Genomic DNA, 13,910 nt, shown 5'->3' with positions numbered 1-13,910 from the left:
TATCACTATTCATTAAGGAAATGCTAATTAAAACTGTACTGAAGTACAATTATACACTTAAATTTTACTGACTGGATAGAGCTTGTAAGATCATCTGTTAGTATTAGAAAAAGCATTTTAACACACAGGGCATTTAGTTCAAGCCATTAAATGAAAAGCCTTATCAAAGGCAATTTAATAAATTTTTAAAAACAATTATCTATTTCAGTTCCTCATTTTCACATTTGTCAAACAAATTTATACTACTCCATAAAAATTCACAATTACCTTAATCAGAGCTTTCTTGGTGAGCTTCTGGTTAACCTCAGGCTTATTGAGTATGTTCTTTGCTCTATGAGCATATTCCAATGTACTCAGAGTTTCCTGTGATGAAAAGAAAAAGCCAATTACTGAAGATATGATAATAATGTAGTTCTGTTACCTAAAATGTACTATACAATAACATAATAATTTTTGGTTATATCTAATATAAACATTTACCCATTAATACTACTATAGCCAACCTTTAAAAACAAGGAATGTTCTTGAAGCAACTATACTCCAATTAAGTAAATAAATAAAACAGAGAACTGTTTAAAACATCCTTATTTTTTACTCTTCAAGTTTCAGGGTCTTTAACTTTAATATCATTTAATCTAATAATTTTTTGCTTTAGTCTTCAGTCAGTTCAGTCGCTCAGTCGTGTCCGACTCTTTGCCACCCCATGAATCGCAGCACGCCAGGCCTCCCTGTCCATCACCAACTCCCGGAGTTCATTCAGACTCACGTCCATCGAGTCAGTGATGCCATCCAGCCATTTCATCCTCTGTCGTCCCCTTCTCCTCCTGTCCCCAATCCCTCCCAGCATCAGAGTCTTTTCCAATGAGTCAAGTCTTCACATGAGGTGGCCAAAGTACTGGAGTTTCAGCTTTAGCATCATTCGTTCCCAAGAAATCCCAGGGCTGATCTCCTTCAGAATGTACTGGTTGGATCTCCTTGCAGTCCAAGGGACTCTCAAGAGTCTTCTCCAACACCACAGTTCAAAAGCATCAATTCTTCGGTGCTCAGCTTTCTTCACAGTCCAACTCTCACATCCATGCATGACCACTGGAAAAACCATAGCCTTGACTAGACGGACCTTTGTTGGCAAAGTAATGTCTCTGCTTTTCATTATGCTATCTAGGTTGGTCATGACTTTTCTTCCAAAGAGTAAGCCCAAAAAAACAAAGTCTGACACTGTTTCCACTGTTTCCCCATCTATTTCCCATGAAGTGGTGGGACCAGATGCCATGATCTTCGTTTTCTGAATGCTGAGCTTTAAGCCAACTTTTTCACTCTCCAGTTTCACTTTCATCAAGAGGCTATTAAGCTCTATTAAAAAAAAAACCTCAATGAATTTCATCAACTGATGAATAAACAAAATGTGCTATATCCATATTATTCACCCACAAAAAGGAATGAGTTCTGATACTTGCTGCAACATGAATGAACATTGAAAACATTATGCTAAGTGAAAGAAGCCAGTCACAAAAGAATACTTATTATGTGATTCCATTTATATAAAATATTCAGAATAGGCAAAGGTATACATTAAAGAAAGTAGATTAATAGTGACCTAGGGCTAGAAATAGAAACTGATGGGGAGTGACTACTAATAGGTTACAAAGAGTTTCCTTCTAGGATAAAAATGTTTAGATTCTGGTGACAGTTGCATAGCTCAATGAATGTAGTAAAATCACCTAATTATATATTTTTAATGGATGAATTTTATAGTATACAAATCATTTCTCAACAAAAATAGTTTTTAAAATGCAAGAGAAGTTAAGAGACCTTATAAAAGCTTTTCTAATTCCATTTAAAGAGGATAATCCAGTAAAATTAAAGCAGACTTTACCATCTTTGTTGTTTCTCTTGGTTTTCCTACCTGTACGCCCACATCCAGCCCCATCTTTAGTGAACTCTAAGCAGCCTCTAAAGCACTAGTATTTGCTTAACCCACTTCTAAGGCCTCAATTAAACCATCCACTGCTAATGACCACAGCAATTATCTTTGAAAATTGGAAAAATACAACTAAGTAACTAGCTTTTTAAGATTGAAAACTGCCAGGAAGGAGAAAGACAATTTTTCAGTGGTGTTCTCCTCTATGTGTCCACCACATACAATGTCTAGATTATTTTTACTGTAGTATAGAATGAAGGAAGCCAATTAGTGAACTCTAAAAATATTATACATGATAGGGAATTCTCTGGCAGTCTAGTGTTCAGAACTCCAAATTTTCACTGCTGAGGGCCCAGGTTCAATCCCTTGTCGAAAACTAAGATCCCACAAGCCACGCTGCACAGCCAAAAAAAGTGGTAGTTAAGACCTTACCTCCAGATTGAGAGAGGCAGGAGAAACTGTTGCAATGATAGATGTTCTTGTACGTCCCCCAAGAGAGTCCTGGAGGATTCTAGTCAGTTTAGATTCTCGATAAGGAACATGAGGTGTTCTTTCTACAAGAGCAGTAATGACCCTTCCCAGAGTCAACAGGGACTGATTGATATTTCCAGCTTCCCGAGCTCTCTTGTCAACTGCTCCAGAACGGCCAATGTTCTCACTGCCTGCAAGATCAACCTTGAATTTTAAAAATAAAAATAAGTCCTCAGTCTATGGATTTGGAATAAGAAGACTTTCATTCTCATATTGTACATAAAGACATTAAATAGCCAGTAAAATCATTTTCTATAAGTAACAACCCACTACAAAACCAATAACCCAGTGACTACAAAAGTACTGTCTCTAAATACACAATTTTCAAACTGCTCTATGAGGTGATAAAGAAGAAACAGTGGAATAGAACTACCATTGGACCTAGCAATCCCACTTCTGGGTATGTATGCAAAGAAAATGAAATCACTCTCTCAAAGAAATGTCTGCACTCCCATGTTCACTGCACTGTTAATGATAAACAAGGTATTAACTCCCCACTGACGAATGAATAAAGATGTGACACGATGTGCATGCACACGCGCGCGCACGCACACACACACACTCGAGTATTATTCAGCCATGGGAAAGGATATCTTGCTACATTGTACATTTTAAATACATAATTTTGTCAATTATATGTCAACAAAACTACAAAAAAAAAAAAAAAAACTGAAGGAATGAACAGTGGTACTACAGTTGATGCTTACCAAGTTCAACTTTCCAATTTTAACAAGCTCCTCTCCATCAACTGTAGTTTCTTTCATATGTATGGTAACAGAGAAAACTGAGTGGGATCGACTAGAAAACAAGACCAAGTTGCCCAATCATTAGAATGCAAAACATTATTTGTTTTCTTTCTATAACATAATGAAAACAGCAAAGAAATATCTACATCCACCAGGGTAGAGAAAGACAGTATCAGAGAGGATATCAACAAGATTTTGGAAGACACTGGATAGATAGAATGATGCTAGGTCTTGGCTTTCTTCCTCCTGCTGCTTGCACAGACGAAACCAATGATAAGCTACCTGAAAACAGCTTAAATGACTTAGAATCCTCAGGCACCCCTGAAAGCTGGATGTGGAACAGTGTTTGAAAAGCTGCCTGGTGTGTCAGAAGAGATGGCTTCCAATTGATCTACTTATAAGAACCACTTGAAGTATCATTACCTTAAACTCAAACAGCATCAGGCAAGCCACCAGATCACTCCCCCTCAGCGTCAACTACCCTAAAAGTACACTGCTCTGCCTCGAGAAGGTCACCAGGGACAGGTAGGTCCTTCCTCTGAACAGCACAGATAGTAAATAGCAGTGTTCACTGAAACACAAGTCATCACTGCTAGACTACAAGGTTTCCCAAAGTCCTTCCTATGCTGTATACTGACACTCAACTTTTATCTTAGTGATATAAAAAATAATACAGATAACCAAAGACAGCATTCCTTTCTGTATCAATATCTGATGAAGAACATTATGTTTGTTAATGTCACTGATGGTTGGAATATAGTAGTTTCTAATTTTCTCATTTGTACTTTTCATGTCATTTTTACAAAATTATTTAAGTTATTTTAATTAATAGAAAAAGGGAGGGACACAGGGAAAAATATAAACTATAGATTTGAATTATAAAATATAATGTCATGTTTTCCTACCATTATTTGCCCAGGAGATCAGTCCTGGGTGTTCATTGGAGGGATTGATGGTGAAGCTGAAACTCCAATACTTTGGCCACCTCACATGAAGAGTTGACTCATTGGAAAAGACCCTGATCCTGGGAGGGATTGGGGGCAGGAGGAGAAGGGGATGACAGAGGATGAGATGGCTGGATGGCATCACCGACTCGGTGGACATGAGTTTGAGTAAGCTTCGGGAGTTGGTTATGGACAGGGAGGCCTGGCATGCTGCGATTCATGGGGTTGCACGCAAAGAGTCGGACACAAGTGAGCGACTGAACTGAACTGAATTCAAGATACTAGAATTAATGCTGTTAAGCATAAAAGTCAATTCTGATTTTGGAAAACTGAATCACATTTCTTTTCTTTATCACATACATTGATAAGAAGATATCTTTACTCCAGTCTTCAGTGAAAATTAGGAAATTTTAAATTATTCAAATTTACAGAATAATGGGAATTTTATATTTCAGAGAAAAGTATTTAGAGAAATAAATTTTCTTAAATTCATTTTTCCAAAGTCTAAATCAAGTTAAGTTATAAAGCAAACATTTAATTCAAATGGAAACTTCATTCTGCGATTTGTTTATAACTCCATTTTTAATGGAAAGCTATTATAGGAAATTTAATTTAAATTATAAAATCACCCATAATTCCATGATACTGATTACTTTCATGTTATGCTATTTTTCTTCTCTTTAAATACACACATATTTATATAGAGCTACAATTATAATTGCTATAGCATACTGTAGAATGTCCGACTTTAAGAGAGCAACTATAAGAGAGCAAGACCTCAAAGTCATTTTGCAGTTCAGGGAAAATGACATTCAGGTAAGTTTAACTACCTGAAGTAACATATTTAGTTAACTGCAGAACCGGAACTAAGCACAAATACCTAACTCCTAATCTACAACTCTTTCAATTACATTCTGTTGTTTCCTTCAAAGACAAGCAAAAAAAAAAAAAAAAAAAAATCACCTCTGATTTGGTAAGTGCATTTGTAGAGTCTGGGATTCATCTTATAAGGGATACTATCAAATATGCCTCTTTCTCCCCTTGAAAGCCTGTATTAGTGACCATGTGTATTCTATTAGTGATCATGTGTCTTCCTACATTAAAGTGAAGCCATCTGAGAAGAAAGAAGTCATGTTGTACAACCTAAAAATATAAAATTTTGTCATTTATACCTCGACTAAGCTGGGGGGGGCGGGGAATAGGCCATTTGGTTTTCTTCTAATCTTTACTCAAATAAGAGATTTTCAAACTGTATTCCAAGTATCCTTAGGGGCTCCAGAAAAGTACTCAGGGCAAATCTCCTGAAGGCTGAGGAGGTAAGCCCCTGAGTATCCCACTGCCAAATCAACTACCCCAGCCACATTTTAATCAGGGCTCCCATGTATAATTTCATTTGGGAAAAGAAATCTACTTAAAAAAACAATAATTCTGCTCAAGTTCAACTTGTCTTTGCCTCCTTTCAACATTCTCCCAATCCTGGTGCTCTCCTTATAAACCTCAAGCCAACTGCTAAGGCAAGCAATCCAGCACACAATCCAGGTGTGTGACTCACATCCCTGGACACGCCCCAGTTTGATTTCCCAAGTTTGGATATTCTTCTTGAAAACAAAATGGAGCAGTTGGGGAAACAAGGGCTTTCTTACCTAGAGTAGGCATTCATCAAAGTTGCTGCGGTTGTCCTTTTCGCTGCCCCCTTCTCCAAAATTTGATAGACTTCATCCTTGTTGTGTACTGTAATTTCCTCTAAACCTTTGATTATCACTCCCCTCTGACCAAATATCAGAAGAGCGCCCATTAAATTGGTTAAAAAGAAAAAAATATATACATATTTCTCAAAATATCACACATTAACATTTGGAGACATTTCATTGTCAAAGACTCAAGTTACCTTGTTACGGGGATCATCAAACATCTGCAGTCTCTCAGAAACATCAGAAGACGGATTAAGGAGATCAAAGAGCTCTTCATTATAGATTTCCAATAGCGACACTTTCACTGAAAATTCAGTACCATTATCAGTAAGTTTCTCAAAAATTTGATGAAGAGTACGTGGAATTATACCAGCCAAAGGATCCTGAAATTATAATATTAATAAAGACTTAAAGAATACCATTTACTGCAATAGTTAAAACACATATATAACAAGGGCCTCCTTTACAGTACATTTAAACATAAATATATCAAAACAGGTTTAAAAAAAATTTTTAAATAAACTAATGTTAGAGAAGCCACATCATTTATAAGCCATTTACAACAATCTGTTCAATAGCAATTATTCTTCCTTACACCTTCCACAAATCTGTCATTCCAGTCAGCTACTTCATGCCTGAGCATTGTACAGAAACCAACTGAATCAAGTTTCTTATAAAGCCAAGTTCAATAATCCTCTCCAACTTTTCTCATGAGAACATAGTACCATTCTTTTAATCAGAAAAGTGGCTCATCTAACAGTATATTCCCTAATTCCGACATAAAACAAAGTTGTTTCTCAAATGTCTAATTAGCCTTAATAAAACTTATGACTCTGTTTTTGAAACTGTGCTTTAAGCCTAGTCCATATTTTCTATGATTACAATTCCATACCACTATTACCCATGCATGAAGTAAGTTAATGCCCCAACCACTAGAAGAAAGGATCTGCCTAAATGTTGGTAATTTGGAAAATATCAGTCATTAAACTCATTTAGGTTTAAACACATTTCTTTGTGAAATGTACTATGGGCTTTCTACAGTCTTCAGCAATACAGTGACCTTAATTTCATACTCAAAGTCATCATTAACAAAGTACCATACTGTTCCCATGGTTGTGCTAACTTTACAAGACTCACTCCCTCACTGCAAAGCCCTCCTCAAGTCCTATTCACATTCCACTTTCCCACAATAGTCTGCTCCAACTCTCTGTCCCAAAGAGACCCTTCTCTCATCATCTAACTGTACCATATGTATTGCTCCTCTCTCTCCCAGTAAGACTTTGTTTCTTAAACAGAAGCCATTACATATACTTTAATATCATTATACTAGCAGTTTATCCTAAATTCATGTTTGACATGGTACTCTGATCTATTTCAGACAGAGGCATCCAACCAAGTTTTATTCAGCTGCACTTGAGCCACTTTAGAGACAGAAGTCTGATATAAACAATAAATACCTCCTCCCAAGTATACTCTTCATTAGGGGACCTTTCACCTTCCATTGTAAAGGTTTTTCCAGTGCCGGTTTGGCCATATCTGTCAAAATTAACAGAAGTGTTAAGCAAAAATAAATGATTACATGCATCTAAAACTTTTCATCAATTTGAAAAGTGTTTCACTCACGCAAAAATAGTGCAATTATAGCCCATAATAACTTCATCCAGAATTGGACAAACAACACTTCGGTAAACGTCAATTTGTTTAGTATTTGCTCCAAAAACCTAGCCAAAAAACAAAAGGCATTTCTTGAAAAAAAAAAAAAAATTCAAAATTTCCTTAATAATTGTTTTTAATATATTAACTTATCCAGCCCACTAGAAACCATTTGACAACTCAAAGGATCAACTGAAATTTCTAACTACACCAGAACCTACAGAAAATACACATACTAGGATAATTTTACATTAGTGGATAATAAGAAGTAGCAGCACTTTAGGAAGTAAGTACCATATCAAAAGTGTATGTTTTCCTTGAGCTTTTGTCCGCCAGTCCTCCAGTTCGAACGCTAACTTCTTTCCGCACATGATCACATTCTACAACCGAATGGGCGTTAGCTTTCCGCTCTGCCAAATTAAATGGTCTGTAAAATGAAACACACAAGGTTATTCAAGAACTTTTTTTTTTAAACTTTTTATTTTGTAAATTGGGGTATATATAACCAATTAAAACTGTTGTTATAGTTTCAGTAAACAGCTAAGGGACTCAGCCATACATATGCTGCCAAGTCGCTTCAGTTGTGTCCGACTCTGTGCGACCCCATCCATAGACGGCAGCCCACCAGGCTCCTCCATCCATGGGATTTTCCAGGCAAGAGTAGTGGAGTGGGGTGCCATCGCCTTCTCTGCAGCCGTACATATAAATGTATCCGTTCTCCACCAAACTCCTCTCCTACCCAGGCTGCCACTTAACATTAAGCAGAGTCCTATGTTCTTGTGATTATCCATTTTAAATACAGCAGTGTGTCCATGTCGATCCCCAACTCCCTAACTATCCCTTCTCCCCAGCAACCCTAAGTTCGTTCTCAAAGTCTGTGAGTCTGTTTTGTAAGTAAGTTCACTTAAGAATTAAGAACTCTTAGTTATCAGGTTACTGATGACATTTTTGTTAATATCTCAGACAAGAACAATGGGAAGTTTTAACCACACTGTTGGTGACAGAGATTAAATTGGGCCTAAATGACCCTGCTAAAGCAGACAGCAGAATTTTAAGGGTTTCAACTGCCAGAAATAAAATTAGTTTTAAAAGTTTTGAAAGATATGTACAATTCTGACAGGTTCTTGGAGTAGACTAAGAGAATTAATTGGTAAAAAAGGTGAAACTTATTTTTCAGAATTCGATTTCCACTGTTCCTAGAATCCGGCCAAGTTAGGTTATGATGTATTAGAAAGAACATGCCAAATTTGCATCCAAAATATTAACCTGCCAAGGGATAACTGGCACAAAATGAAAAATATATTAAAATAATGACTAATACATAGAGCACTTGCTACATGCCAGGTACTCACTGTTCCAAGTGTTTCACACGTGTTAATCCAGTTTGTCCTCAAGACACTGAGGTCTAGCGGGGAACATAAAACAAGTGATTGTAAGAGATGATGTTTAGTAACAGGAAGTAAAAGGTGCTGTAGGAACTTACAGCAGAAACTTAATGCGGCCTTGATTAGGACAGAGCAGGATAGAGGAGGCCTGATGGGAAAGACTCCATGTGAAGTAAGATAAATGCCTCCTTAGGCATTACAGTAGAAAGAGGACTCTTCATCCAGTCTGCCTGGGCAATGGAGCCCTTTGTGTCTGTCTCCTCATTTGAAAATTTAAAGGTTGGTAATAGTATCAACCTCAAAATGTAGGGAAACAAGTCCTATGTACTGTTTCCCAAGCGTCTACTACTCTGCTTAGCAAATATTAATAATATGTTATATTACACTGCTTAATAAACGTCATCCTTAGGAGAACAGAAAGGAAAGCTAAAGAGAACCACAGTCCACAGAGCAGCAACCGTAAGACACTGACATACTTAACACAGATCTGAGCCAAAGGGAGAGGTACTCTTGCCCTGAGTCCACTTTTCCCGTTCATTATCGCAGACTGTGACAGGAAATGCCAAACAGGAAGTTATCTTTCCCCTCATCACTAGACTAACCAAACCGCTATTTATGTTAAGGATACCTCAAAGTCCTCTGGCATGCCCCACCCCCATGTTTGAAAGCCACATTTGTGATCCTGACAAGTCTAACTCAGTAACTTCCAAGTACATCTTGTCTTGCTATCATTTGTTAAATGTACTGAAACCTAACAATGCACAAAAGTCACAGTATGCAGAATTGCTCTCCTGTGGTTAAAGCTTTTCCAACTGGTCTAATCTCTTGTCTGGATGTGTGATTAAGTTACCAAATGAATACCATTCAAGTTGTTTGCGCAAAGTAGTAGAAATTCCCACAAATCACACATTCCTAAAAGTTATTAAAGCTTCCACAAAGGAGCTTTAGGGACTGCTTATACTGCAATAAAGAGTACTGTCAACCAACTATTTTCCTATCCAGACTTCTTTAATTAGAAATTGCAAGGTTGCTGCTGATGACACCAGCAAAACCATCAATTGTAGTTGGCCTTCCCTGGTGGTACAGACAGTAAAAAATCTGCTTCCAATGCAGGAGACCCGGGTTCAATTTCTAGGTGGGGAAGATACCCTGAAGAAGGGAATGGCTACTCACTAGAGTATTCTTGCTAGGAGATTTTCATGAACAGAGGGGCCTGGCGGGCTACAGTCTATACAGTCGCAAAGAGTCATACACAACTGAGCGACTAACACTAATGCTTTCACTACAGTCATATTAAAATTCAAACAACCAAAATGGTAAACAAAGACTGAGGATTAAAAAAAACAGTCCTGTCCACTAAATTCATTCATTCACTCCATAAATATCCATATAGCTACTGCACAAGAACATCATAAAGATTGTATTCATTGTAATCAAAAAATGAAGTCATCTCTTAAAATTTTGCTGATTTCTTAGGTTATCATAGAGATTGCATTCATTGTAATCAAAAACTGAAGTCATCTCTTAAAATTTTGCTGATTTCTTAGGTTATCATAAAGATTGCATTCATTGTAATCAAAAACTGAAATCATCTCTTAAAATTTTGCTGATCTCTTGGTGGTTTAGTTGCTAAGTCGTGTCCAACTCTTGTGACCCCACGGACTATAGCCTGCCAGGCTCCTCTGTCCATGAGATTCTCCAGGCAAGAATACTGGGCTGGGTTGCCATTTCCTTCTCCAGAGGATCTTCTGGACCCAGGGATCAAACCCAGGTCTCCTGCACTGTAGGCAGATTCTTTACCAACTGAGCTACTAGGAAACCCCTCAAGCTGATCTCTTAGGTTATCACAAACTGTTGCCATTAAAAGTTTAAAACTGGGGGGAAAAAATCAGACAAGATTATGTGACAGAAACCACATGTAATCTGAAAAGCCTAAAATATTTACTATCTGGGCCCTGTGAGAAAAGATTTGATAACCCTCAAGAGCATAAGTTATTTAGTAAAGTTAGGAAATGGTAACCCACTCCAGTGTTCTTGCCTGGAGAATCCCAGGGATGGGGGCGCCTGGTAGGCTGCTGTCTGTGGGGTTGCACCGAGTCGGACACGACTGAAGCGACTTAGCAGCAGCAGCAGCAGCAAGGACACACTGGGCTTCCCAGGTGGAGCAGTGGTAAAGAATCCATCTGCCAAGGCAGGAGACGGCAGAGACACAGGTTCAATACCTGGGTCAGGAAGATCCCCTAGAGAAGGAAATGGCAACCCACTCCAGTATTCTAGCCTGGGAAATCCCATGAATAGAGGAGCCTGGTGGGCTACAGACAATGGGGTCACAAAGATTCGGACACAATCGAGCACACACACACACACACACATACCACCACCACAACAAGAACAGAAATCTCTGCAGTAGGAGGGCTATTTGAAAAAGAAAAGGCTAATCTGAAAAGAAAAACATCTCTTTGTACTGAAATTATTTGTAAACATTGGACACTAAGCACTTTTCATTAGCGATAAAAGAAATCTCTTTTAAGTTAAGGCTTTAAATGCATAGAGGTAATAAACATGAAATTCAGGATAATGTTCAACTCTTGAGGTAGAAGAAAGGGATGCGGAGGGATACAGTGGGATTCTAGCTATAATAATTCTTCTGTTTCTAAACATACGTGCTTGTTATATTCTTCATAATTTTTTATAGGTCTGACCAATTTTTTAACAATAAAAATGAAATTAAAGAAAATAAAGCCACATAGAAAAGGTAATACTGCCTGACTTAATTAAATGATCAAAATCATATAAAAGTTTGTATTTGAATATGAGCTGGTTTTTTTAATCTTCAAGACAAGTAACTATTAACAGAGGCCCCAGAGTGCAATTGGTAATTGGCTTGACTTCGAATTACCACCAAGTGTCTTCTCAGGCACCTACTTTAGAGTTAGCTATTACCTTTGATATATACAACTCAAGCCACCAAAGCTGTGTAGGCAATAACCTAAGAAAGTTTGTTAATACACTTTTAAAATAACCTTTTAATTTTAGAATACGTTTGGATTTACAAAAAAGTTTCTGAGAGTTGGTAGTTTTTAATATCACAGCAACAAAAACACACAAAATACACATATACCAGCAAACTATGCAGGGCGTCTAAAAAGCCAAATCAACCCAATATTTAGTTAAGCAATAGATTATACAAGTATGCTCTTCCACTGCTAGCGCATTTTAAAGCTGGGAAATGATGCAGAAACTAATCGGGAGAGAGCTGAATGAACACCTTCATCCACCCACTGGAAAATGCAGCATAACTTCAGTTGTCTCCTTGATTTTTTAAAATATAAACTCATTCTACAACTTAAATCTTAAAAACAAAGATGTTTATTTGTTTACTAAGGATTAAGAAAATATTGCTTCTAGAACAAAGTGAAGAGGTAAATGATTACTTTTTTCGAGATGATGGAGAGGATGGTAATAACAACTTAAGTGCTAAAACATCTGTTTAGTAGGTGTGCAGTCGTTTCCAAACTGATCAGCTGCAAGGAGTGGCATAGAGAATGACACCTAAATCCTTGTCGACAGTATTTAAAAAAAAACAAAACACCTTTCACTAAAGAACAGCGACGAACTTCTCCTCAATAGCAGTTTAAACTATAAACTCAGATACAAATATCCTTTCTTCTGAAAAAAACAAAAATACTAATTTACTCCTCACAGTAACCTGGTGTCATTTTCTCGAACAGAACGCAGGAAACTAAGAACAGGAGGTCTAGCTCCTTCAGAAAACTACCAACAAAATCCCTCTCCTCGGACCGCGCAGGAAGGAGCCCGGCAGCAAAGCCCAGGGCTCGGAACCCTGCAAGCTCGCCCTACCTGCATCTCACCACCACTTGGATGTTCTTCCCCTTTTCATCTTTCTTCTTCGCAGAGGAATTCGGCTGAGACGCCATGACTGTCCCCTAAGGCCGGGTCACTGACTCGCCGTGGGGCGTGGAGCGGCTGGGCGGCCGGCGCGGACCTAGGTGCCCTCCTCCCCTGCCGGGTGCTGGCGTGCCCGCGGAAACTGCTATCCACCAGTCACGGCCACCGTGACTGACCGCGGCGTCTGCCCCGCACCAGCCGGAGCCTTGGAATCACAAACCTAGTCTCCGCCCGAAGCCCAGGAAACCGAGCAACGACTCGGCGCCTCAATTTGAAAAAGGAGCCGACTGGCCGGGCCAATGGCAGCGCTGGCGCGCAAAGCACCATGGGACGCGGTGTCGTCACCAGACCCCCGCCCCCGGGCCGTGGCCCGCGGGAAAGTAAATAGCTGGTCTCGTGGTGGCACCCTGGAACGCGTTCTCTTGTGGGAGACTCCCCGTGAGTAGTGTCACACTTCGACGTGGTCTTGCTCAAATTACAGAACGTCTCTAGGCCAGAGTTTCCTCACCTGCAGAATGGGACTGATAGCAACTGTCTCACTGGGTGAGGGTAAATAATTTAGACTAGAACGACTATGTAAGCGCTCGGGAAACCTAGCCGTTATGGTAAATGATATTAGAGAATTGTAACATAGTGCTGTGGAAGCACAGAAAAGAGAGTTCCGAAGCAAGCCTCTTTCTCGGAGGAAGCGTCCAAAATCGTCTTGAAGAATAGTTAGGCAATAATTAGCCCAAAAAGAGCTTCCCTGGTAGCTCAGATGGTAAAGCGTCTGCCTACAATGCAGGAGACCCGCGTTGGAAAAATGACACTGAATGCTACTTTAGGACTATTAATTTATTCTTTGATTGATGAGAACTCGTCCTCGCCGAATGATTCCAAGCAAGAAAGCAAGGTCAGATTTGCGTTTTCCAACCACGGTCCTGCAGTAGCTGTTGCCGATTCAATCTACGTGGCGCAGAATCCCGCAGGCATCTCAAGGAAGTTGCGCAAACGCCCGCGGCCGTCAGCCTACAACTCCCGGCAGGCAACGCTACCCAGCTCCTCTGGCGCTCAGCGACCGCCGGCTTCCGCAGAAGTACTTTGGGCGTTTTGGCAGTGTTTACGGTTACTCGACCAGATTAGATGTGGGTCGC

At 39.0% G+C, this 13,910-nt stretch overlaps 1 protein-coding gene across 1 annotated transcript in view; it reads right to left on the bottom strand.

Annotated features, from left to right (window-relative positions):
- The window catches only part of KIF11 (kinesin family member 11), a 40,843-nt gene extending 28,037 nt beyond the window's left edge, over positions 1-12,806 (bottom strand). The window contains exons 1-9 of the mRNA XM_068961613.1: positions 12,730-12,806; positions 7,778-7,910; positions 7,454-7,551; positions 7,288-7,366; positions 6,028-6,213; positions 5,783-5,907; positions 3,157-3,247; positions 2,351-2,593; positions 268-363 (exon numbers count right to left, since the gene is read on the bottom strand). Of these exons, the coding sequence (XP_068817714.1) occupies positions 268-363; positions 2,351-2,593; positions 3,157-3,247; positions 5,783-5,907; positions 6,028-6,213; positions 7,288-7,366; positions 7,454-7,551; positions 7,778-7,910; positions 12,730-12,806 (1,128 nt within the window). The remainder of the gene's footprint in view (positions 1-267; positions 364-2,350; positions 2,594-3,156; positions 3,248-5,782; positions 5,908-6,027; positions 6,214-7,287; positions 7,367-7,453; positions 7,552-7,777; positions 7,911-12,729) is intronic.
- Between the last annotated feature and the right edge of the window lie 1,104 nt (positions 12,807-13,910).

The sequence above is a fragment of the Capricornis sumatraensis genome, chromosome 23 (assembly GCF_032405125.1).
Source record: "Capricornis sumatraensis isolate serow.1 chromosome 23, serow.2, whole genome shotgun sequence".
NCBI lineage: Eukaryota > Metazoa > Chordata > Mammalia > Artiodactyla > Bovidae > Capricornis > Capricornis sumatraensis.
The sequence above is the reverse complement of the archived record's forward strand: the minus strand, read 5'-3'. Positions and strand labels throughout refer to the sequence as shown.